This window comes from Rhinoraja longicauda, chromosome 4 (genome assembly GCF_053455715.1).
Source record: "Rhinoraja longicauda isolate Sanriku21f chromosome 4, sRhiLon1.1, whole genome shotgun sequence".
Lineage (NCBI taxonomy): Eukaryota > Metazoa > Chordata > Chondrichthyes > Rajiformes > Arhynchobatidae > Rhinoraja > Rhinoraja longicauda.
Window position 1 is genome coordinate 71,480,816 of NC_135956.1, and position 27,398 is coordinate 71,508,213.

Here is a 27,398-nt window from a genome sequence, read left to right on the forward strand (position 1 = left end):
TTAATGTCTTTTCAATCAGTTTGCATGTGTAACATTTGGTATGGTGTATAATAATTTGTTCAAGTGTCTTAATTTTTTCAGCTTAAAAGGGTGGTAAGGCAGCATGCCACCATATCACAGGGCGAATATGATGGAATACCAGTTATGATTTGTTGGCAATATGGAACTTCAAGCAACTATTTTGAGAAATTTATGCTGACATTTCAACAGTAGGCTGACTGCATCATTTGGGATGATATCACAGCTCATTTTGTGAATAACAAATGAATATATAGGAAGAAAAATAGGCCATTGAGCATGTGGGTTTACTTTTAGTATTTCATTAAATCGAGGCTGGTCTAAACCATTTAGCTGCTTGTAAGATGGGAGAGAAAATACAGTCTAATATGCAGGTAGTTCTGATTTAGTGAATGTTTCCACAACGCAGTTTGCATCTAACGCGATTGATGAATTGAGGAACACTATTTGCATTTGGGCCAAATTGGTTATAACGTAATTTCAGTTGGAAACTGGAAAACCATTTCAATGCTTTGGAAATTGACAAGCAGAAAAAAAAGGCCAAAAAGTGCTGGGTCAGGCAGCATCCTTGGAGAACATGAATAGGCAATGTTTCACGTCGGGACCCTTCTTCAGGCTCCACGGAGGGGGAACAAAGAGAGAGGGTCTCGGAGAACTCTTGTGAACGAGAGGAGGAAAACGTCTTCAAAGTAGGCATACCTTAAGGAGATTTCAAAGTGGAGCAGTCAAAATGATGAAAGCAGGAAAAAAAAACTGTTTTGCAGAAAAAATCTTTAAAGGGGGATAAAAGCTTGGGTTGTTCTCTTGGGAACAGAGGGGCTTTTGAGGAAATCTGAGAAAGGAATTTAAAATCATGAAGAGTAGAGGCGATAGATAGGAATTATTCTCATGAGTGGAGGCATCAAGGATAGTGGGACATAGAACCAAAAGTGACATGAGGACAAATGTTCTTCACACAATGAGTGGTTAGGGACTAGAAAGGAAATAATCTTCAGGACTATGGGGAGAGAACAGAGGAGTGAGACTGGATGTAATGTCCTTGCATGAATCCAGTAAGGACCCAATGGGTCAAGTGGTCTCCTTATTCACTGAAACCAGTATATTTCTGTCTGTATTACATTTGCAATGCAGCAATAAAGAAAATAGTCTTGTGTTGCAGCAGAGAAGAATGTTTTGGGTCTATTGTACTGGTGCCCTTTTCCACCTGAAATTTTCACAAAGGCACTGTCAAATTTCCTAATGAGTTAAACATTGCATTCACAAAGAGCTCCTGGGAATCTTGTATTTTGGGCCAAACTTTACAATGTTTTCTGTTTGTGCAACTAAATTGTTACAGATATTATTGAAATAATTTTATAGTGGACATGTCAGAAACGACTCTTATGCTTTCACAATTGTATTAATAGCGTAGATGTTTATCAATTTTTTTTTTTGCTTCTGTTCAGCCTGACTCATTTCCTCTGTGTGCATAATTTCTAGGTATTCTAACATTAATTTTCAAACACTTTACCATGTGTCCAAAATCATGAGAGGAATAGATTGGGTAAACAGGTAGAGTCTTGTCCAGAGTAGAGGAATCCAGAACCAGAGGACACAGGTTTAAGGTGAGGAGGGAAAGATTTAATGGGAACCTGAGGGGTAACTTTCTTGCACAAAGGGTGGTAAGTGTATGGAATGTGCTGCCGGAAGAGGTAGTTGGGGCAGGTACTATTGCAATATTTAAGAAACATTTAGACAAGTAATGGATTGGGAAGATTTAGAGGGATATGGGCCAAAACAGGTAGGTGGAACTAGTTTAGATGGGGCATGTAGGTCTGCATGGGCTGAAGGACCTGTTTCCACACTGTATGACTATGACTTCGGGTATTTCCAGAATTTCCAGCAGTTCGACCTAGGTGTCCATCTTCCACTCTGGCCTTAATACATGCGTGAACCCCATCAACATTTCATATTAAATCTTCCTCATAAGGGTAGGAACCTAATGCTACAGAAGATAGCCACATGACCCAACGAGTCTGTGCTGGCTCTATGTGGACCTGTGACGCACAATTCTTTGCAGGCTGGGTCAGACTTGCAATTGAACCCTCGTCCAAGAGCCATTTGTATGAGGCACATTGATTGGTATTTCTAATCATGTCTAAAATTGCAAATGCCACTTTTCCCATTGCTCCACTTGCTTCCCCACTAATTGCTTTCTTGCTGCTTCACCTGCCACAGTTGTGGTGCTCCTTTCCATCTTGTATGATCTGTACTCATTTCTTTATCCATTGTTACACAGTGACTATCCTGTATAAGTCCAGTAACATACTTATTTTAGAGGGACCGAATGGTGCTCACCAGCACAGTACGCTGGTGTCAAGACCAGAACATGGACCTGGACCGAGGCTCAGAAGCTCCAACTGGCACAACATGGTCCTGGACCACTCATTGAAGCATCTATTGCTTCAGGCTTGGCAAATGGGTGGGTCCCAAAGATCCAGAGCCAGCCTCGGGTGATGATTGGATGATCTCATCCTAATTTTATGTTCTAGGAGCAGAATTAGGCCATTGGGCCCATCAAGCCTACTCTGCCATTCAATCTGAAACTATTTTTTCTATTGATCGTTGATCTATTTTTCCCTCTCAACACCATTCTCCTGCCTTCTCCCCATCACCCCTGACACCCATACTAATCAAGACTCTGTCAACCTCTGCCTTAAAATTATCCTGCAGTACATCCTGCAGTACATCCCATTCCAATAGTGGTTCCTCAGTGATACAACAATTTCCATTTCTACATCATTAATATGGTGAAATGTTTCAAGTTTTACACCAGCAATATTTAAAAGCAAATAAGGAAGTTTTATTGCAAATCCAAAGCCTGGTCAAAGAGGTGAGTTGAAGGAGCGCCATAAAGAGGAAAGAGATGTAGGCAGAGAGATTTATGAAGGTAATTTCAGAGCCAATGCTCTTTTCACAAATATTTAGACAGCTAAGAAATTTCCTGTGCCAGAGGGCTGTGAGACTTAGGAATTTGCCTCCACGGAGACAGGTGTGCACTCAGTTACTGGGCCCATTCAGGATGCAGAATTATGGATTTTTGGGTGTCAGGCTGGTGCAATGTTGGACAGGATCAGCCATGGTTATCTTGAATGAAGTAGATGCTCCAGCTTCCCATTTTGTGTTATTTGCCATCAGCTGACATTTTAGTGATGGAAGCAAAACGCAAGAAACTGGGGTTTATTGTCATTGAGTAAGACCATAAGACCTGGGGACAGAATTAAGCCATTTGGCCCATGAAATCTGCTCTGCCATTCGAACATATGCAGTGTGGAATCAGACCGTCTGGCCCAACTTGCCCATGCCGACCAACATGGCCCATCTGTACTAGTCCCATCTGGCTGTGCTTGGCCTACATTCCCTCTAAACCCATCCTATGCACATACCTGTCCAAATGGCTCGTCAACGTTATGATAATACCTGCCTCAACTACCTCCTCTGGCAACCATCTTCACTCTCCACAGTACCACTCACTTTTCCCATTGCTCCACTTGTCATCTGCAAAGTTGCTAATCTTGCCTTGTATATTCATATCATTGATATAGAAGACAAATAGCAATGGGCACAGCACTTGAACCCTGAGGCACACCACTGGTGTCTCCAGTCTAAAAAGCAACCTTCCATGATCACCCTCAGCTTCCTTCCATGAAGCCAATTTGCAATCCAGTAAGCTTTCTCTCCTTGTATCCCATGATCTAACCTTCCAGAGCAGTCGACCATGCTGAAATCTATATATAGTATACAGCTCTGCCCTCATCAACTTTTTCGGTCACATCTTCAAAAAACTCAGATTTGTGAGACATGATCTCCCATGTACAAAACCGTGCTGACTGTCCCCAATCAGCCTGTGTCCATCTAAATGCATGTATTTCTTATCCCTCAGAATACTCTCCAGTAACTACCTGACCACAGATATTAGACTCACTGGCCCGTAGTTCCCAGGCTTTTCCATGCAGCTTTTCTCAAATAGAGGCATAACATTTGCCTCATGGCTAATCTTTTCCCTCTGAACCCCATTTTCCTGCCTTCTCCTGCTTTGTCCAGTATCTGGATCTTGAACTCTGAGTCTGTTCAAAATGTATGGCTGTGGGGTGTAGTAAGGCGTTTCCCCTCAGTCCAGCTTTTTTGAGATAACACATTTTTCCTAATCCATTGTAGATGTGTTGCCAGAACCCACACTGTTCTGGATGTATTTCAGAATCATTGCTATTGTTTGAGTTAAAATGCAGCTGTGGATATACTTATCTATCTTCTCATAAATCCATCTACCCTATTCACTTCAACTGCTTCAAGTGGTAATGGGTTCCATATTCTAGTCACCATCTGAGAAAGGATGTCCCTTCTGAATTCGCTATTACACTATTAGTGATTATCTTTCTGGCTTGTAATGTCGGTTCCATTAAAAGAGGAAATATTCCCCCCTCCGGTCTACCCCACCCTGTCAAGCTCTTTGAATCTGAAAGATTTCTGTCAGATTATCTCTTGTTCTTCCTTTCGCTGGTGAAAAAACTATCAGTCTGTTCAATCTGGGTTTTATGTTTATTATTTGAGCTGCTTTAAAATATTATTTCATTTTTATTATCAAATATGATTTTCATTCTTCACTGACTTACCATTAATATCAGAGCCAGGATTGTAAAAGTCATTGGAACTCTGCCCATGTTTCCATTGTTGTGGCTGGTTGTAATCCTTTGCATAAAAGCCTGGAATGTAGTGCTTAATCAGGATACAAGATGCAGAAATGTGGGGAAAATGAATGTACATTCTATTCCAGCATCTGGTTGCAGTGTTTGAAATATTTTCATCTCAAACAAATCATAGAGTCATACAGCACGGAAGTAGGCCCTTTGGCCGAACTCATCCATGCCAACCAAGATACCCCATCTAAGCTAGTCCCTCATTTGCCTGCATTTGGCCCATATCCCTCTAAACCTTTCTTATCCATGTACCTGTAAAAGTATATTTTAAATCCTGTTCTAGTACTTTTCCCAATTCCCTCCTCTTGTGGATCAGTCCATATACCCACCAACCTCTGAGTGAAAAAGTTTCCCCTCAGGTTCCTATTAAATCTTGGTCACCTCACCTTAAACCTATGTCCTTTGGTAGACGCAAAGTGCTGGGGTATCTCAGCGGGCCAGGCAGTATTTGGGGAGAAAAGCAATAGGTCTCTTTTCCAGAGATGCTGCCTGACCCGCTGAGTTACTCTAGCACTAGTTACTTTGTGTCTTTCGTTGGTATAAGCTAACATCTGCAGTTCCTGCCTACACACTATATCCTTTGGTTCTTGATTCTCCCACTCTGTGAAAAATACACTGTGCATTCACCCTATCAGTTCCCCTCATGATTTTATACGCCTCTATAAAGGTAGTTCAGAGGTCTCCATTGAGTTAGATGGGAAGTCAAGATCTCACTGGTTCAGTTGCCTGACAATAGCCAGAAGGACACTATCCCTGAATCTCGAAGTATGTGTTTTCAAACTTTTGTACCTCTTGCCTAATGGGAGACGAGGGAGTGACTGGGTGAGACAGATCCGTGATTATTCTGGTGGCCTTGCCGAGGCAGCGTGAAGTGCAGATGGTGTCAATGGAAGGGAGGTTGGCTTGCGTGATGGTCTGGGCTAAGTCCTCAACTCTGCAATTTCTTGGATAAAGTGGATAAATATTTTTGTCCAGATTGGCTGCATCCTAGTTGCTGAAGGAAATATATGGAGGAAATGTCAGAGGCATAATCTTGTGAAGAACAAGAGATTCAGGGGAAGACACAAACAATGCTTAGCATGCCAACCAGCAATGATGAATAGAGCAGCTTTAGTTTAGTTTAGAGATACAGTGTGGAAACAGGCCCTTTGGCCCACCATTTCTGTGCCGACCAGTGATCATCCATACACTAGTTCTATCTTATGCACGAGGGGCAATTTACAGAAGGAAATTAACCAATAAACCTGCATGTCTTTGGAATGTGGAACTGGAGCACTCGGAGAAAACCCACACGGTCACAGTGAGAACATACAAACTTGACACAGACAACACAATGGTGCAGCGGCAGAGTTGTTGCCTCACAGCGCCAGAGCTGGGTTCGATCCTGACAAAGGATACTGTCTGTACAGAGTTTGTGTGTTCTCTCTGACTGCATGGGCTTTCCCCAGGTGCTCCAGTTTCCTCCCACATTCCAAAGATGTACAGGTTTGTAGGTTACTTGGCTTCGGTAAAAATTGTAAATTGTCCCCAGTGCATAGGATTGTGTTAGTCTATGGGTCTCGGTGGACCGAAGGGCCTGTTTTCGTGTTGTATCTCTAACCTAAACCAAGCAGCCGTAATCAGGATCGAACGTGGGTCTCTGGCGTTGTAAGGCAGCAACTCTACTGCTGCGCCACTGTAAATGTTTCAAGTCGAAGATATTTCATTTGACATTGTTCCATTTTGGTACATATGACAGCAAAACATTCTTGACTCTTGAGAACTAAAGAAGTGAGAAAACAAATTAATTTTAAATTACAGAGAGGCTGGGCTAAGATGGCTAGAACAATGGGTCACCATGCTGACTATCCCTACTTAACCCATGTCGATCCAAATGCACATATATCTTATCTTTCAGAATCCTCTCCAGTAATTCACCTACCACAGATGTTTAGCTCAGTAGTCCAAACGGCAGAAGAGCTGGGAGTGTGCACCCAATCATCAAATATAATTTTAAAATATTTGAGCCGCAGATATTCTCTTCCATAAACCGTATTGTAAAATTAAAAGTGAATATTACCTTGGCGTGGTGGAAAGTATAAAAGATAGAGAAAGAAGAGAATTAATTTTATTATAAACTATCAATTATAACTGTGATTCAACTGAAAAACACTTCTTTTGCAGTGCTGCAAGCACAGTTTTGCTGATTAGCACACTGACCACAATTCATATTCATGTTTGGTGATTTTTGTTGTGATTTTTAAAGACAAAATTTGTATTGTATTCTTGAATACAGATGCCAGGCGTCAACAAGTAGCATTAGTATCACTGACTTGCAAGCTACATTTGGAAACCAATTTACTGAGACTTCTCTGACTCTTGATGTGACTAAAATTATATATTAACTGGTGAAGTAATAACCCAAATTGTGTAGGTCTCTTGTGCAAAACCTGTATTATGTCAAGTTACTTGAATTGGAGGATGCTTAAGATAACCTCTGTACTCCTTCCCTGATAAGTCTTTGTGTAATGGCTATGCAAATATAAATAGACATTCATGTATAGTGTTGTAATCTTTGAATTCCATCCTTTTGGAACTTAAGTTTTATTTGTCTTACTTTGTTGGCAGGAGACATACACAGAGATAGCTGGTGTGCAGCGTTTTGGGGCTTTCTACATGGATTACCTGTACACAATGGAGTGCAGTGCTGGCAAAGGTATTGCTTTATTTTCTCTTTGATGTTTGCTTCCCTCCCCTTGAACTACACAAACAAAAGTATTTTTATAGTCTTCTGGTCCTTGACCTGTTGCCCCCTCTTTCACCTAAACCTGCCCAGAATAGTCAGATGAGATTATATTTTTAAATTACAAGTACAGAACCTTAAATAGTGATTAAATTGCAAACCTGAGAAGTGGGCTTTTGATCAGCACACTTAATCATTGCTTCCTAAATTTAGTGGTTCCTTAATGTGTAATTTTCGTTAAGTATCAGTATTGACTGTTGCACCCTCAGATGCAATTAAATATGCTACTACAGAGTTTAAAGTGCTAAGAATGTCAGAATTGATCCTTTTTCTGCATCTAATACTAATGATGTGTTTGTATTACTTAATGGGGATGCAAGAGCAACTTTGCAACTATAATATTCATAAACATATAATTTGAAGTTGTTTTCTATTGACTAAATAAATGTATTAGGGTAAATTTATTCGTTAGTTATGAGTAAAGTAAAAGTTCTAGTTTCAAATTAAATCTATCCTACTTGCCTCAGAAATAATATCTATTTAAAAAAAGGCATAAACTTTTTTTTTGGAGACACAAGCGACTGCAGATGCTCGAATCTGGAGTAAAAAACAAACTGCTGGATGAACTTAATGGATGGGTCAAGCTGTTCCTGTTAGGGGGAGAAGAATTATTGACCTTTGGGGTTGCGACCCTGCAACAGTACTGAATGATTTTATTTTTGATTTGGGGAAATAGAAACTATTCCATAATAGCATGGGGGATTGGATTAAAACGGAATTTGGAAGTATTCCAATATATTATCAGCATGGAAAGGCAAGAAACTGTAGATGTTGGTTTACCAAAAAAGAAGATACAAAGTACAAAATTACACGTGCTGGTGTAACTCAGCGGGTCCAACAGCATCACTGGAGAACATGGATAGATGACTTTTCAGGTCGGCACCCTTCTTCAGTCTGAACCCTTCTTCTGGCCCAAGCGTCACCTATCCGCGTTCTCCAGAGATGCTGCCTAACCCTCTGAGTTACTCCAGCACTTTGCCCTCTTATGATAATTTCTGTACCCATTCAGCAACCAAATTTTACCTCAATTAATTGAATACAACTCTTTTCTCATATTAATGAACATGATATCAGAAAAGGTGTACAGGCAGTATCTCTGACTGCAGAAGGGGTTCCAACCCAAAACGTCACCTATCCATCTTCTCCAGTGATGCTGCCTGACCTGCTGACGTATATAAGTTCAAAGGCCATAGGAGCAGAATTAGGCCATTCGGCCCATCGAGTTTACGCTGCCATTCAACCATGGCTGATCTATCTTTCCCTCGCAAACCTATTCTCCTGCCTTCTCCGCAAAACCTTTTACACCCGAACTAATCAAGAATCTGTCAATCTCCGCTTTAAAAATACCCAATGATTTGGCTTCCGCAGCCATCCCTGGCAATGAATTCCACAGATTCACCACCCTCTGACTAAAGCAATTCCCCCTCATCTCTTTTCTAAAGATATGTCCTCACTCCAGCATTTTATATTTTATCTTTGGTATAAACCAGTGCCTGCAGTTCCTTTTTATTACATTATATCAAAAAGGTGTGTTCATTTGAAATCATACAGATAGTACATTAACTAACTAATGTTGATTTAATAAATGGATTGCTGCTGAGCCTTTGTAAGGAACTCTTTCTCCATGTGCACCCTGCCTTACCCACCTTCCCCACTCCATCATCCTTAAAATGTTAACATGCTAAATATATTTAACATTTCTCAGCTGCCATGACTTAAAGATAACTTTCCAAATGTAAGCCAATTTTGGGAATGTTTAGAACTTTTACTTTGCAGCTGGGTATTGCGTGTTTTCATTTTTTGCATGTGCATATTGTTTCTATCAGTGAGGTCTTTAAAGCAATAAAGGTGGAGAATACAGGCAATATCTAGTGGGTAATGCAGCATCTGTGGAGAGAGCAATGGGAAGAAATTCAAATGTGAGCACATCAACCTGAAATGTTAATCTGGTTCTCCCTCTAAATGTGCTACTTGACCAAAGCGTTTCTGCAATTTTCCTCGGTCTATCTCAGGTTTTCCGAATCGACGGCCTTTTCTGCTGTTTTTAACTTTTTGATTTTTCTGTAGCTTGGGTAAGTTAAGTTATGTTAAAAAAACACAAACCTCCAGATTCAGGGACTGCTCCTATGCAGCTGTTATCAGGCAAATGAACCATCCTGTCAACAACTAGAGAGCAGTCCTAAGCTATCATCTATGTCATTGGAGACCCTCGGACTATCTTTAATTGGACTTTACTTGACTTTATCTTGCACTAAATGTTATTCCTTTTTATCATGTATCTGTCCACTGTGGATGCCACAAATGTAATCATGTATAGTCTTTCTACTGACTGCTTAGCACGCGACAAAAGCTTTCACTGTACCTTGGTACACGTGACAATAAACTAAACTGAACTAAGTTATGGCTCCACCGCATTAACATTTGTTCTAGCTGACTTCATTTTTTAGCACAGACCTGAACTGAAGTAGAATATTGCAGAGTGCATTAGTGTGTTTCTAAACATCATTTAGACTTCACTTAGAAATTGTGAGTTGATTGATTCCATGGTATTGTGAAGTGAATGCACAATTTATTTATCAGTACAGTACCACCGCAAATTTTTCCGGCAGCTTGTGGTCTGGCACCTCCTTTACTCCAGACAGAATTACGAGCGCACTTGGACCCCCCCCCCCCCCCCAAGTCCCCCCGAAAATGTGGCGCCGAAGGCGGGTGAGACGGCTGATCTCAACCCCATCGAGACTTCTGCGGCCCCTCGGCGGGTCAAATTTGCTCCTTGTGGCTGGGCTCTGGAACTCCAGCCCTGCTAAAAGTGGTTGATCCATTCCCACAGCCGACTTCCACGGCTGACTTTGCGGGCTGCTAGCTTGGCGTCCTAGGCAGACCGTTCTGGTACCCTTCGATTCTCTCGGAGGCCGTGGGCTGTTGGTCCGGCAAAACGGATGATCCAGAAAGGCTCTGGAACCAAGGGTGCCAGAAAATCTGTGGTGGACCTGTAATTAATTTTAGTTTTGAAGTACAGCTAACCTAATTGGGGAGCTGTGGTTGTTCAAAATATGAACCAAACGGTAGCGATGTAAACATTGAAGAATAAGTTGCTGCATATTGGTTCAAGGATTTAGCAGCAAAATTTAATTTGAAGAGCATCAGAATCCTTTAATGAGGTTTGAAAGTTGGCCTTTTTGATTATTGCAACTGATAAACTGCAAGCAAAATAAAAATGCGTTTGCACTAAAAAATGGATTTAAATATCAAAATTATATCATCTGATTTAAATTTCAATCAATAATATTCTATCATTTCTTCCATTCAGAAATTAGATCCACTATCAATTCTGATCTGCTAGAAATATGCAGCGGGTCATTAGCATTAGTTGAATTAAGTTTCGTTTTTGGTCACGTGTACCGTGAACAGCTTTTGTTGCGTGCTAACCAGTCAGCGGAAAGACAGTACAAGATTACATTCAAGCCATCCACAGTGATAAAGGAAATAGGAAATATCGTGAATAACATTTAGTGCAAGATAAAACCAATAAAGTCTGACCAAAGATAGACTAAGGGTCTCCAATGAGGTAGATAGTAGTTCAGGACTGTTTTCTAGTTGCGGTAGGATGGTTCAGGTGCCTGATAACAGCTGGGAAGAAACTTTTCCTTGAATCTGGAGGTGTGCGTTTTCACACTTCTAATACCTTTTGCCCGATGGGAGAGGGGAGAAGAGGGAGTGGCCAGGGTGAGACTCGTCCTTGATTATGCCGGTGGCCTTCCCATGGCAGCGTGAAGTATTAATGGAGTCAATAGAAGGGAGGTCGGTTTGTCTGATGGTCTTGTCTGTGAAAGAGAAACAGGTTTTGTTTCAAGTTGGAGACCTTTCATTCAAAATGGGAAAAAGAAAGAACATTAGTTTTCAATAGCAGAGAAAGGGGAAAAAGGATGGATAGAAGAATAAAGGGGAAAATGGATGGATAGAAGAAAGGAAATATCTCTGAAAGGGTGAGAACTAATGAGTTAAGGCAGCAGTTGGAATCAGGTTCTTCATCTGTGTGACGTGTTGTTAATAAGGCCATTCAACCCATTGAGTCTACACCATTCAACCATGGCTGCTCTATTTTTCCCTCTCATTCCCCCATTCTCCTGCCTTCTCCCCTGATAATAGCAGAGTTGTGGGATACACAGCAAACCTGGCAATATTAGTGGAAATAGAAACCTGCGCCAAAATCACAGATCGAGAACTGGCAGAAACAGCGAGCTCTGCTGTAGGCAGAAAGAGCAAGTCAACTATAGTTGGAGAAATAGTTATTGATTTTGGAAGTCTGCAATGTGCACAGTTGAAGATGGGGTGTTGTTCCTGAAGCTTGTGTTGGGCCTCGTTGTAAAGAGGCCACAGACAAATAGGTCAGAGTGAAAATGCGCGTGAAAGGCAACAAGAAGCTCACACTCGCTGCTGGAGACTGCACACACTTAGCTTAGTTTAGTTTAGAGACACAGCACGAGAAGAGGCCCTTTGGCCCACCAGGTCCTTGTGAACCAGCGATCCCTGCACATTTAGGCTATTCCATGCACATAGACACACACTAAGGACAATTTACAATTACACCAAGCCAATTAACCTATAGACCTGTACATCTTTGGAGTGTGGGAAGAAACACCCAATCCTGGTGAAAACCCACGCAGGTCACGGGGAGAATGTACAAATTCTGTACAGACAGCACCCCTAGTCAGGATCGAACTCGGGTCTCTGGCGTTGTAAGGCAGCAACACTACTGCTGTGCCATCGTGCCACCCATAAACTTGCAACCTGCTTTGTGAGTGATTATCCAATCTGTGTTTAGTTTCTCCAAAGCAGAAAGACTGCATTTTGGATACCAATGAAGGAGGGGGAGGGAAATGGTCAGCATGGATATAATGTGTCAAAGGTGTAAGAAGGAACTGCAGATGCTGGTTTAAACCGAAGATGGACACAAAAAAGAGTCTGAAGAAGGGTCGCGACCCGAAACATCACCCATTCCTTCTCCCCAGAGATGCTGCCTATCCCGTTGAGTTACTCCAGCTTTTTGTGTCTAATGTGTTAAAGGGTCTGCTTCTGTGCTGTACAACTTGACCACTCTATGATTCTAATAGAATCTTCAAGTGGGCCTTGTAAAATTCTGCCCAGTTAACCACAAATGGGCTCTGTGAATGTATCATATATCCCAAGAGGTCCCAGAAATGTTAAGCCCAAAGGAATAATCATCATCTGCACACATGCACAAAGAGCAAAACACATTATGTTGGAGTAACTCAGCAAGTCAGGCAGCATCTGTGGAGGGAATAGATGGGTGACATGAAATGCCGCCTATCCATTCCCTCTTGCACATGCTGCCTGACCCATTGGGTTACTCCAGCATTTTGTGTTTTGCTCAAGAATCCAGCATCTTCAATTTCTTGCGTCTGTACAAAAGATTAAGGGCGGCACGGTGGCTTAGCGGTTGCTGCCTTACAGAGCCAGCACCAGAGTTGCTGCTTTACAGCGCCAGACACCCGGGTTTGTCTGTATGGAGTTTGTATGGTCTCCCTGTGACCATGCGGTATTTCTCTGGGTCCTTCCACACTCCAAGGACGCGCAGGTTTGTAGGCTAATTGGTTTGGTAGAATTGTAAATTGTCCCTCGTGTGTGTCGGACAGCGTTAGTGTGCTGGGATCGCTGGTTGTCGAGGACTCGGTGCGCCAAAGGGCCTGTTTCTGCACTGTCTCTCTAAAGTAAAGTAAAGTAAACTAAATTAAATTAAACTAAGCCAGTTGAGATCACATCACTGGTCTGGCAAAGCTGTTGGCAAAACCTCCCCCTTACATTGAAAAAAGGTGAACTTTCACATCTAGGAATTGAACATTCACCGAGGAAACTGATGGTTGCTTAAACATTTGTTCCTTGACCTAGTCTGCACCACAGCAATTTCATTCCACAACATACATAAACAAAATTGGACTTTTAATAACAGCCCTAGTAGCAAGGATTATTGAGACAGTTATCTCAACATTGATTATTCCTTTTCTTTATCATGTGCAAACCTATTAGCACTCTGGAAAAAATAACCTTGGGATGTCTGTAAGACGTTTAAACAGATAAAAAATTACTTGCAAGAGATGACAATCTGTCAAAACAAACTTACAAAAAGGAAACTATTATCATCTTAGTACATATTGACATAACCTACATGGGATATATGATTCCAGAATTAACTTACTGCTGGTCCTCAAAGTAAACAAACTTAGCTTGCTTCAAATTTCAAACTATCTAAATTGTATGCAGTGTCTGAATCAAATATTTCTTAAATCAAATCCATCTATATGCATCCAAAAATGTAGGCGTAAATCATCTCAGTAGATCAAAGCATCTTTCCTCTCCTCCATTGCCCACAACATAAAAGCAAATATTTAGCAAATCTTTCAACATGTAAACAGACATAATACATCAAATGCTATATATCATGTAAATAATCTAATTTATAGTTATTAAATTAAATTCTACAATCTACTATTTGTAGTTTCGGGCTATTTTATTTTCAGTGAAACCCCGGCAAATCTTAATCTCCCAAATCATTTAAACCTGTTAAATGGAAAGATTCTTTCAGCAGACAAAAGACTAGCAACGGAAATGTTTACTTGATGATATGTAAAGGCTATGCTATCTTTCTGCAGTCGTATCATTTACAGGCCCCACCTTTCCTTGGCCATCGGTGCCAGCTCTGATTTGTTCTGTGCCTTTTCATGCCTCAAGTTTCCCTCCCCCCCCACCCCCGACTCTCAGTCCGCAGAAGGGTTTTGACCCAAAACGTCACCTATTCCTTTTCTCCGGAGATGCTGCCTGACCCGCTGAGTTACTCCAGCATTTTGTGTCTATCTCTGAATGTGAATAGTGCAGCTTTAGAGCTTGGCCAAAAGCATTTCCTATCACTTAAGCCCTTTGGCAATTTAGGCCCACTGAATTCAGATAGGATTGCAGAGTTCTGCATAAAATCTTTTCAATCAAATCTGTTCCACTTTGAAAAATTGAGAACACTAATGATTATCATTGAACACAGATCAGTACAGTGCAGGAACAAGACCTGCAGCCCAAAATTTCTGATGCTTCGTTAAACTAAACCCCTCTGCCTGCATGTGATCCAAATCCCTCCTCTGCGTATTTATGTTGCCATGCAGCACGTTCCACACAATCATTAGTCTGTTGCAAAAAAGAGAGAAGTTGCTCTGCACATCTCCATTGAACGTTTTCTTCCTCGCATTAAAGCTATGCCCCCTCATCTTTGGGATTTCCACCCTGAGAGAAAATGTTCTGACTGTCTACCTGATCTATGCCTCTCATAAATTTATATACTTTTAACAGACTCCAATACTCCAGAGAAAACAACTCATGTTTGTCCAATCTCTCCTTCTAGCCAATATCCTCTTATCCAGGCAGCATCCTGGTAAACCACTTTTATACATTCTCCAAAACCTCCGTATGCTTCCTGTAATGGGCCGACCAGAACATTACACGATACTAGTGAGTATAGAAATAGGAGGATAGAGCAGCTTAATGCGTGGCTCAGGAGTTGGAGCAGGGGGGAGGGATTCGTTTTTCTGGATAATTGGGCCTGTTTCTGGGAAAGGTGGGAACGGTATAGGCCGGACGGTCTCCACCTTAACCAGAGGGGGACCAATATCCTGACGGGGAGGTTTGCTAGCACTGTTGGGGAGGGTTTAAACTAATTTGGCAGGGGGTTGGGATACAGCATGGAGCTAGTATAGGGGGTGAGGAGAAGGTAAATATAGAGGGAAAAACTGGTCAGATTGGGAGGCAGAACAAGAATGCCCCAGCACAATGGGGTAGGGCAAGTCTGAACGGCATTTATTTTAATGCAAGGAGTATTGGAAGCAAGGGGGATGAATTGAAGGTGTTACTGAACACATGGGAGTACGACATTGTTGCCATTACGGAAACATGGTTGAAGGAAGGGCAGGACTGGCAGCTCAATATTCCAGGATATAGAATCTTCAGGAGAGACAGAGAGCAGGGGAAAAGGGGAGGGGGTGTTGCAGTATTAATCAAATAATCTATTTCTGCTGTAAGAAGGGATGACATATTAGCGGGTTCCTCAAATGAGGCTATTTGGGTGGAATTGAGAAATAGAAAAGGGGCATGCACCTTACTGGGTGTATACTACAGACCCCCAAACAGTCAGAGGGAAATAGAAGAACATATTTGTAGGCAAATCTCTGGGGTGTGTGAAAACAACAGGGTAGTAATAGTAGGGGATTTCAACTTCCCGAATATTGATTGGGATAGCCAAAGTGTCAAGGGCCCAGAGGGTGCAGAGTTCCTAAGGGTCATCCAGGAGGGCTTTTTGAGCCAATATGTTGAAAGTCCAACAAGGGAGGGGGCGGTATTGGACTTAATCTTGGGAAATGAGGCCGGACAGGTGGCTGAAGTGTCAGTAGCAGAGCACTTTAGTGACTGTGATCACAATTCAGTGATATTTAAGGTGGTAATGAAAAAGGATAAAGAGGGACCAGAGGGAAAATTTCTAAATTGGGGCAAGGCCGATTTTAATCTGATAAGGCAGAAGTTGGCCCTGGTGGACTGGGATCAGCTTCTCGTGGGGAGGACCGCATCAGAACAGTGGGAGTTATTCAAAGGAATAATTGAAAAAGTACAGAGGAAGCATGTTCCCCTAAAGTTTAAGGGTGGGACAAACAAGTCCAAAGAACCTTGGATGTCGAACGATATAGTAGGATTGATTCGAAAAAAAAGGGGGGCTTTTGGAAGACATAAAGAACTTAAGGCACAGGCATCATTAGAGGAATACAGAAGGTGTAGGGCGGTTCTTAAAAAAGAAATTAGGAGAGCAAAAAGGGGCCATGAGATAGCACTAGCGGGCAAAATAAAAGAAAATCCCAAAGTGTTCTATAAGTATATCAAGGGTAAGAGGATAACGAGGGAAAGAGTGGGCCCCATCAGGGACCATAGTGGAAAGCTGTGTGTGGAGCCAGAGGATGTAGGAGATGTTTTAAATGAAATTTTTGCATCTGTTTTTACGAGGGAGGAGGGCGATGCGGACTTAGAAATGGAGCAGGAGGGTTGTGATGTTCTTGAGCATATTGCTATTGACAGGGAGGCGGTGCTAGAGGCTCTGGCAGGCTTAAAAGTGGATAAGTCTCCGGGCCCTGACGAGATGTAACCCAGGATGCTGAGAGAGGCAAGGGAGGAGATTGCGGGGATTGCGGGGGCTCTGGCACAAATTTTCAGATCCTCTCTTGCAACAGGGGATGTACCGGAGGACTGGAGGATAGCTAATGTGGTGCCATTATTTAAAAAGGGCAGTAGGGATAAACCTGGGAACTATAGACCGGTGAGTCTGACATCGGTGGTGGGGAAGCTGCTAGAAAAGATTCCGAGGGACAGAATCAGTCTTCACTTGGAGGATCGAGGGTTAATTAAGGATAGTCAACATGGCTTTGTTAATGGAAGGTTGTGTCTGACTAACTTGATTGAATTTTTTGAAGGGGTGACCAAGGAGGTAGATGGGGGTAGTGCAGTGGATGTGGTATACATGGATTTCAGTAAGGCTTTTGACAAGGTCCCACACAGGAGACTAGTCAAGAAGGTAAGAGCCCATGGCAAAATGGATAAAAAACTGGCTTAGTGACAGAAGGCAGAGGGTGATGGTAGAAGGTTGCTTCTGTGACTGGAGGCCGGTGTCCAGTGGGGTGCCGCAGGGATCGGTGTTGGGTCCCTTACTGTTTGTAATCTACATTAATGATCTGGATGTCAACGTACTGGGCATGATCAGCAAGTTTGCAGATGACACAAAGTTAGGGGGGGTGGTGAATAGCGAGGAAGGGATCTGCAAGCTACAGGAAGATATAGATGAGATGGTCAGATGGGCGGAGCAGTGGCAGATGGAATTTAATCCTGAAAAGTGCGAGGTGATGCACTTTGGCAGAAATAACTTGGAGAGGGAGTACACCATGAATGGAAGGACCCTAGGGAAGACAGGGGTACAGAGGGACCTTGGAGTACAGGTACACGTCCTTGAAGGCAGCAGGACAGGTGGACAGGGTGGTCAAAAAGGCATATGGGTTACTGGCCTTCATTAGCCGGGGCATCGAATATAAAAGTAGGGGGGTAATGATGGAATTGTACAGAACACTGGTGAGGCCGCAGCTGGAGTATTGTGTACAGTTCTGGTCACCACATTATAGAAAGGATGTGATAGCTTTGGAGAGGGTGCAGAGGAGATTCACCAGGATGCTGCCAGGGATGAAGGGCCTCGGCTATGAGGAGAGACTGAGCAGACTGGGGTTGTTTTCCCTGGAGCAGAGAAGGCTGAGAGGGGACATGATCGAGGTGTACAAGATCATGAGGGGCATAGATAAGGTAGATGGCGGGGAACTTGTTCCACTGGTGGAAGGTTCAACAACGAGGGGACATAGATACAGGGTAAGGGGAGGGAGGTTTCGGGGGGATGTGAGAAAGAACTTTTTCACCCAGAGGGTGGTTGGAGTCTGGAACTCACTGCCTGGGGTGGTGGTGGAGGCGGGAACACTCACAACGTTTAAGAGGCATTTGGATGGGCACTTGAAATGCTACAACATTCAGGGCTACGGTCCAAATGCGGGAAAATGGGATTAAAATTAGACTGTGTTTGGTAACGGGCGGCGCGGACACGATGGGCCGAAGGGCCTCTTTCTGTGCTGTAGGACTCTATGACTCTATGACTCCAAATGCAGACTCACCAAATTTTAATAAACATTAACAAAAATGAAATGCAATTTAGTGTCTCTTTAGTGCTACAGGCAAAGTGCTGATAGAGAAAAGTACAAGAGCTGCAACGAGGTAGATTGGTAGATCGGGAATAGATCCTCAGCATTTTGAGAGGATGGTTCATGAGTCTGATCATAGTGGGGAATAAGCTGTTTTTGAATTTGGGGCAGTACATGCTTTCAATCTTTTATATCTTCTCTATCATAGAAATATAGAAAATAGGTGCACGAGTAGGCCATTTGACCCTTCTAGCCAGCAACGCCATTCAATATGATCATGGCTGATCATCTAAAATCAGTACATCGTCCCTGCTTTTTCCCCATATCCCTTGATTCCTTTAGCCCTAAGAGCTAAATCTAACTCTCTCTTGAAAACATCCAGTGAATTTGCCTCCACTGCCCTCTGTGGCAGAGAATTCCACAGATTCACAACTCTCTGGGTGAAGAAGTTTTTCCTCATCTCGTTTCTAAATGGCCTACCCCTTATTCTTAAACTGTGACCCCCTGGTTCTGGACTCCCCCAACATCAGGAATATTTTTCCTGCATCTAGCCTGCCCAATCCGTTAAGAATTTTATATGTTTCTGTAAGATCCCCTCTCATCCTTCTAAATTCCAGTGAATACAAGCCCAGTCGACCCATTCTTTCATCATATGTCATGTCCCCTCTACCCCACAGGAAAGGGGCGAAGAGGGAATGACGGGGTGTGAGTAACCCTAGATTGTGTTGGCTGCTTTCTGAGGTAGCGTGGTGTAGATGGAGTTGAGGAGGGGGGAAGCTGGTCTGTCCGATGCACTGATCTATGTTCACAACTCTTGCAGTCTTGGACAGAGCAGTTGCCATAACAAGATGTGATCCTGTCTATCCTGCATCTGTAGAAATTAGTAAGAGTCGTTGGTGACTTGCGGAATTTCCTTAGCCCTCTGATGAAGTAGTGATGTTGGTGTACATTCTTGGAAATAGTGTCAATGTGGTTCAACCAGGACAAATTGGTGACATTTCCACTGAAGAACACGAAGCTCTCAACCATCTCGGTACCATTGATGCAGACTGGGTTCTTTACTGATAAATATGTTGTTAAACTTCAGGTCCATGACAAAGGTAGAAAACTGAATTGGAAGTGCAGCTGATCTTTTATCGTATAAAAGGGAGGATGGGATAAAACTCTCTTGAGTTTCACTATTACTGAGATCATTATATTTGATGATACATTACAGGAGACTGAGGGGCAGTGGTCAGGAATGCAGCCAAATTCTGGAAATGCTGCTGTAATGTTTAATTACCGGGTTAAACTCATTAATCAGTTATTTGGTGAGAAGTGGTCCAAAGAGGAGAGGACTGGACTTTAGAGATACAGCGTGGAAACAGGCCCTTCGGTCCACCAAGTCCGAGCCGACTAGAGATCACCCCGTACACTAGCACAACCCTACACACTAGAGACAATTTACAATTTCACCCAAAGCTAATTAACCTACAAACCTGTACGTCTTTGGATGTGGGAGGAAATCTGAGCACCAGTGGAAAAAACACAAGGTTACATGGAGAACGTACAAACTTTGTACAGACAGCACCCCTAATCAGTATCGAACTTCAGTCACTGGTGCCATATGGCAGCAACTTTCGACTTAGGTCACCCCTTTCGACTTAGGTCAAAGATATTTTCCATTGCCAAGTAAGTAAATGCTGGGAGTTAAGAACCTCTAACATATTTTTGCCTTGTGCAGTTCTTAGTTATTTGGCTTAAATACATTCAGATTTTCACCTGTGATAGATTGGGGACTCGAAATGTGAAGTATTAACTTAACCTTAAAGCATGTTTATTAGTAATTTTGAAAGGATAAATAAATCAGTAACACTGCCAAAATGTTAGATTTTATTATCTGAAGGTGTCACTAAGATAGCTGATGCCTGCTGTTAAACTAAAGCGTTTGCCAGAAATTCTTGGGATGTTAAAAGTAAAGGCAACAATTAACATGCAGTTTAAAAAAAAGATTCTGGCGTACTTTCAGTTTCGTGTTCCATGAGAAGAAAGATATTGGCATCAAAAGGGAGGAAAATGGCCGATGAACCACCATTGAGCAGAGAAGTACAACTAGGTTGATAATGTAATATTACCTGTTGCTTAAAAATTCTCAATAACAGATGGCACGTATTAAGTGTGAATGTGTTGAGATTGCGTTTAATTGCAATTTTGAGGTGAATTCAGTACAGACTTCCAAGTTAAAAATGAAAGTTAAACAAGTAGTATTAAGTGGAAATAATCATTCAGGAAGGCTGTGAAACATAAACAGCTGCATGGATCTCTCAGACTGCATTATCTGTCTGTGTGGTAAATCCTAAAATTTACTGCAAGGATTAAGATAGACACAAAATGCTGGAGTAACTCAGCGACGCAGGGAGCATCTCTGGAGAGAAGGAGTGGGTGACGTTTTGGGCTGAGACCCTTCTATTATTGCTGTTTATCAACGTGAGGACCAAAGTTGTGCCAATGAAAGTCAAAGAAGCCATTATGAGACTGAGAAACACAAATAAAACTGTCAGAGACATCAGCCAAACATTAGGCTTACCAAAATCAACTGTTTGGAACATCATTAAGAAGAAAGCGAGCATTGGTGAGCTTACTAATCGCAAAGGGACTGGCAGGCCAAGGAAGACCTCCACAGCTGAGGACAGAAGAATTTTCTCTCTAATAAAGAAAACCCCCAAACACCTGTCCGACAGATCAGAAACACTCTTCAGGAGTCAGGTGTGGATTTGTCAATGACCACTGTCCGCAGAAGACTTCTTGAACAGAAATACAGAGGCTACACTGCAAGATGCAAACCTCAGATTAGTTGCATAAATAGGATGGCCGGGTTACAGTTTGCCATGAAGTACTTAAAAGAGCAACCACAGTTCTGGAAAAAGGTCTTGTGGACAGATGAGACGAAGATTAACTTATATCAGAGTGATGGCAAGAGCAAAGTATGAAGGGGAAAAGGAACTGTCCAAGGTCCAAAGCATACAACCTCATCTGTGAAACGCGGTGGCGGGGGTGTTATGGCCCGGGCATGTATGGCTGCTGAAGGTACTGGCTCACTTATCTTCATTGATGATACAACTGCTGATGGAGGTAGCATAATGTACTCTGAAGTGTATAGACACACCCTATCGGCTCAAGTTCAAACAAATGCCTCAAAATTCATTGGCCTGCGGTTCATTCTACAACAAGACAATGATCCCAAACATACTGCTAAAGCAACAAAGGAGTTTTTCAAAGATAAAAAATGGTCAATTCTTGAGTGGCCGTCAATCACCCGATCTGAACCCAATTGAGCATGCCTTTCAATACAATACAATATATCTTTATTGTCATTGTACAGGGGTACAACGAGATTGGGAATGCACCTCCCATAGGATGCAATAAATTAATTAGCTAATCAGTATTAATTTAAGCAACCCAATGAAACAAATTAGAAACAGTTTTAAAACAGAATAAAGTGCAAGTAGATCTGTGCCGGTTCACTGTGCGATGTGACCATCCGGCTCAGCAGGACCGGTTCATGGCAGCTATGGCACCTGGGGATGAAGCTGTTCCTGAGTCTGGAGGTGCGGGCGTAGAAAGCCTTGTAGCGTCTGCACGATGGTAGAAGTTTGAACAGACTATTGCAGGGGTGTGAGGAGTCTTTGTGAATGCTGGTGGCTTTTCTGAGGCATCGTGTGTTGTAGATGCCCTCCAAGGCTGGTAGCTGTGTTCTGAGCTCTATGGACTACCCAGTGAAGAGCTTTCCTCTCTGCCTCAGTGCAGCTGAGATACCACACAGGGATGCCATATGTTAGGATGCTCTCTATGGTGCAGTGGTAGAAGGTCGTCAGCAGCTGTTGGGGTAGACCAGACTTTTTCAGTGTTCTTGGGTAGAACAATCATTGCCATGCCTTCTTGACCAGCACAGCAGTGTTATTGGACCATGTTAGGTCCTCCGAAATGTGAGTGCCCAGAAACTTGAAACTGGACACTCTCTCCACACTGACCCCATTGATAAGGATCGGGGCGTATACCCTGTTGTGTTACCTACGGAAGTTGATGATCAGCTCCTTGGTCTTGGAGGTATTTAGGGACAGGTTGTTATTAGAGCACCAGTTCGCCAGGGTCTGCATATGCTGAAGATAAAACTGAAGGGGACTAGCCCCCAAAACAAGCATAAGCTAAAGATGGCTGCAATATAGGCCTGGCAGAGCATCACCAAAGAAGACACCCAGCAACTGGTGATGTCCATGAATCGCAGACTTCCAGCAGTCATTGCATGCAAAGGAAATGCAACAAAATACAAAACATGACTACTTTCATTTACATGACATTGCTGTGTCCCAAACATTAAGGTGCCCTGAAATGGGGGGACTATGTATAAACACTGCTGTAATTTCTACACGGTGAAACCAAAATGTATAAAAATGGCCTTTTAAAAAAGAATCTGACAATGTGCACTTTAACCACATGTGATTTTTTTCTATTACAAATCTCAAATTGTGGAGTACAAAGACAAATAAATAAATAAATGATGGGTCTTTGTCCCAAACATTATGGAGGACACTGTACATGTTTGTAGGTTAATTGGCTTTGGTAAAATTGTAAATTGACCCTAGCGTGTGTACTGTTGCATGGGGTGATCGCTGGTTGGCATGGATTCAGTGGGCCAAAGAGCCTGTTTCCGTGCAGTTTCTCTCAAGTGAAGTAAAGTAAAGTAAATTCAGAGACACAATAATCTCCCCACTTTGCTACTCCAGCTCTTTGGTTACAAAGTAATGACAGCTTCTTCTTAGGCAGTCCCTCGGAGGGGACCATGATTCCAGTTTTGTGGTTTCTGAGATGAATGATGAGGCCAACATGAGAGCCACAGAAGTTTGCACATGGTGCAGGTAGTGGTTAATGGTGTGAGCATTTGCCCAGCTTGTGAGGGGGTCCAATCAATTTCCTTCTACCCTAGCTTGTTTGCAGTTATCGGTCCTGTGTTTATTTGATACTAGACGACCCGTTGGGTTCCTGTTGTGACAGCGGTTGATGGAAAACAAAGACACAAAATTTTAATATTATCGAGTGGTCAAAACTTAACTTGAAGAAAATTTGAGCATTTGATCAAAATGGCGATGTCTATTTTATGATTAAAAATAAATGTCATCTTGTGTATATATATATATGTATGTTCCCGAAATACAGCCAAAACGGTACACGATAGCTCAACAATTTGAATGAAACTTGATACTGCATACCGCAGGCGAATGGTGAGAAAGGTGCCCATGTTCCTGAAATACTGCCCAAACCGTACATGAAAGCGCAAAAATTTGAACGAAACTTGATACTGCACACTGCAGGCGAATAGTGAGTAAGATGCCCCTAAAATTGTTACGATAGTGTGTACCTTATTGGACATACATACACACACACGCGTGCGCACACGCATTGTATATATGCAGCAGCAGCAATCAGCAGCAGTAGCAGCAATCAGCAGCAATCAGCAGCAGTAGCAGCAATCAGCAGCAGCAGCAGCAATCAGCAGCACCAGCAGCAATCAGCAGCAGCAGCAATCAGCAGCAGCAGCAATCATCAGCAGCAGCAATCAGCAGCAGCAATCAGCAGCAGCAATCAGCAGCAGCAGCAATCAGCAGCAGCAGCAATCAGCAGCAGCAGCAATCAGCAGCAGCAGCAATCAGCAGCAGCAGCAGCAATCAGCAGCAGCAGCAATCAGCAGCAGCAGCAATCAGCAGCAGCAGCAATCAGCAGCAGCAGCAATCAGCAGCAGCAGCAATCAGCAGCAGCAGCAATCAGCAGCAGCAGCAATCAGCAGCAGCAGCAATCAGCAGCAGCAGCAATCAGCAGCAGCAGCAATAAATCAGCAGCATCAGCAATCAGCAGCAATCAGCAGCAGCAGCAATCAGCAGCAGCAGCAATCAGCAGCAGCAGCAATCAGCAGCAGCAGCAATCAGCAGCAATCAGCAGCAGCAGCAGCAATCAGTAGCAGCAGCAGCAATCAGCAGCAGGAGCAGCAATCAGCAGCAATCAGCAGCAGCAGCAGCAATCAGCAGCAGCAGCAGCAATCAGCAGCAGCAGCAGCAATCAGCAGCAGCAGCAGCAATCAGCAGCAGCAGCAGCAATCAGCAGCAGCAATCAGCAGCAGCAGCAGCAATCAGCAGCAGCAGCAGCAATCAGCAGCAGCAGCAGCAATCAGCAGCAGCAATCAGCAGCAGCAGCAGCAATCAGCAGCAGCAGCAGCAATCAGCAGCAGCAGCAGCAATCAGCAGCAGCAGCAGCACCAAGCTGTTTTGCTTGGGAAGTATTGTGTGGGGATAGTAAGGAGTAAGACCTGTGTGATCTCCTGGACAAGTTTCGATCACCTAGCTTGGGGTCGGAGAGGAATTTCCCGGATTTTTTCCCCCAAATTGGCCTGGATTTTTATCCGGTTTTTCGCCTCTCCCAGGAGATCACTCAGTTCTTTTGGGTGGACGGTTGGAGCGGTTGGAGCAGCTGGAGCAGCGGCTGGGCGGTAGGTTTAGAAACCGAGCACGGGGCTTTGTTTGGGGAGTATGAGTGCCAGGGCAGTTTATTGTTCTGGGTGTCGGATGTGGGGAATCTGGGAGTCTGATAGTCTTCCAGACATCCACATCTGCGCCAAGTGCGACGAGATGGGGCTCCTAAGGGACCGTATTAGGAACCTGGAGCGGCAGATTGATGACCTCCGTCTAGTCAGGGAGAGTGAGGAGGTTATAGAGAGGAGTTAGAGAGAGGTGGTCACTCCAAGACCACGGGAGGTAGACAAGTGGGTCACGGTTAGGGGGGGCAAGGAGCAGAGGCAGGGACTAGAGAGTACCCCGGTGGCTGTACCCCTTGGAAATAAGTACTCCTGTTTAAGTACTGTTGGGGGGAACAGCCTACCTGGGGGCAGCGACGGTGCCCGGGCCTCTGGCACGGAGTCCGGCCCTGTTGCTCAGAAGGGTAGGGAAAGGAAGAAGAGAGCGATAGTAATAGGGGACTCTATAGTGAGGGGGTCAGATGGTGGTTTGCCTCCCTGGTGCCGGTGTCCGGGATGTGTCTGAGCGTGTCCAGGATATCCTGAAAGGGGAGGGAGAGGAGCCAGAGGTCGTGGTACATATAGGTACCAACAATATAGGTAGGATAAGGGAAGAGGTCCTGAAAGGAGAATTTAGGGGGCTAGGAAGATCAGCCATGATCGCATTGAATGGCGGTGCTGGCTCGAAGGGCTGAATGGCCTACTCCTGCACCTATTGTCTATTGTCTATTGTCTATTGACTTCCAAAGCAATAATCTCAGGCTTACTGCCTGTGCCACGCGATAGTAAGAATAGGAATGGAGTGAGGTGGAGGATAAATACGTGGCTGAGGAACTGGTGCAGGGAGCAGGGATTCAAGTTTCTGGATCATTGGGACCTCTTCTGGGGGAAGTATGACCTGTACAAAAAGGACGGGTTGCATCTGAACCTGAGAGGAACCAATATCCTGGCGGGGAGATTTGCTAAGGTAATTGCGGAGACTTTAAACTAGTACGGTTGGGGGGAGGGACTCAAACACAGATAGCTAATAGGCAGTGTGTGAGGCAGGAGGCAGAAAAGGGAAACACTCAGACCCAATATGTAGGAGAGAAAGAAGTGAAAAGAAATAAACTGAGAATAAGAAATGATGGGTCCCTTAAATGTGTATATTTTAATGCTAGGAGCATTGAAAGAAAGGTGGATGAGCTTAGAGACTGGATTGACATCTGGAAGTATGATGTTGTGGCAATCAGTGAAACATGGTTGCAGGAGGGTTGCGATTGGCAATTAAATATTCCAGGATTTCATTGTTTCAGATGTGATAGAATCGGAGGGGCAAGAGGTGGGGGTGTTGCATTGCTTGTCAGGGAGGATATCACAGCAGAGCTTTGGCAGGACAGACTAGAAGGCTCGATTAGGGAGGCTGTTTGGGTGGAACTCAGAAATGAGAAAGGTTTAGCAACACTTATAGGGGTGTATTATAGACCGCCAAATAGGGAACGAGAATTGGAAGAGCAAATATGTAAGGAGATAGCAGATATTAGTAGTAAGCACAGAGTAGTGATTGTGGGTGATTTAAATTTTCCGTACATAGACTGGGAATCACATTCTGTTAAAGGACTGGATGGTTTGGAGTTTGTAAAATGTGTGCAGGATAGTTTTTTGCAGCAATACATAGAGGTACCTACCAGAGAAGGGGCAGTGTTGGACCTCCTGTTGGGAAATGAGATGGGTCAGGTGACGGAGGTATGTGTTGAGGAGCACTTTGGGTCCAGTGATCACAATGCCATTAGTTTCAATATAATTATGGAGAAGGTCAAATCTGGACCAAGGGTTGAGATTTTGGATTGGAGAAAGGCTAATTTTGAGGAGATGAGAAAGGATTTAAAAGGAGTGAAATGGGACTTTTTGTTTTATGAAAAGGATATAATAGAGAAATGGAGGATATTTAAAGGTGAAATTTTGAGAGTACAGAGTCTTTATGTCCCTGTTCGGTGGAAAGGAAAGAATAATAATTTGAAAGAGCCGTGGTTTTCCAGGGAAATTGGACACTTGGTTCGGAAAAAGAGGGAGATATACAATAAATATAAGCGGCAGGGAGTAAATGAGGTTCTTGAGGAATATAAAGAATGTAAAAGGAAATTAGAAAAGCGAAAAAAGGATATGAGGCTGCTTTGGCAAGTAATGTAAAAGTAAACCCCAAGGGGTTCTACAGATATGTCAATAGCAAAAGGATAGCGAGGGATAAACTTGGTCCATTAGAGAGTCAGAGTGGACAGCTATGTGCTGAGCCGGAAGAAATGGGGGAGATATTAAACAATTTCTTTTCTTCGGTATTCACCGAGGAGAAGGATATTGAATTTTGTGAGGTAAGCGAAACAAGTAGAGTAGTGATGGAAATTATGAAGATTAAAGAAGAGGAGGTACGGACACTTTTGAAAAATATAAAAGTGGATAAGTCTCCAGGTCCTGATAGGATATTCCCTAGGACATTGAGGGAAGTTAGTGCAGAAATAGCAGGGGCTATGACGGAAATATTTCAAACATCATTAGAAACGGGGATGGTG

At 43.2% G+C, this 27,398-nt stretch overlaps 1 protein-coding gene across 6 annotated transcripts in view; it reads left to right on the plus strand.

Annotated features, from left to right (window-relative positions):
* The window catches only part of vps13b (vacuolar protein sorting 13 homolog B), a 752,723-nt gene that overhangs the window by 130,194 nt on the left and 595,131 nt on the right, over positions 1–27,398 (plus strand). For all 6 annotated transcript variants that reach the window (XR_013547184.1, XM_078398050.1, XM_078398047.1 and 3 more), the window contains exon 12: positions 7,362–7,449. Coding sequence is in view for 5 of the 6 variants with exons in the window: in XM_078398050.1 (XP_078254176.1) it covers positions 7,362–7,449 (88 nt within the window). In the remaining variant the exon portion in view is untranslated. The remainder of the gene's footprint in view (positions 1–7,361; positions 7,450–27,398) is intronic.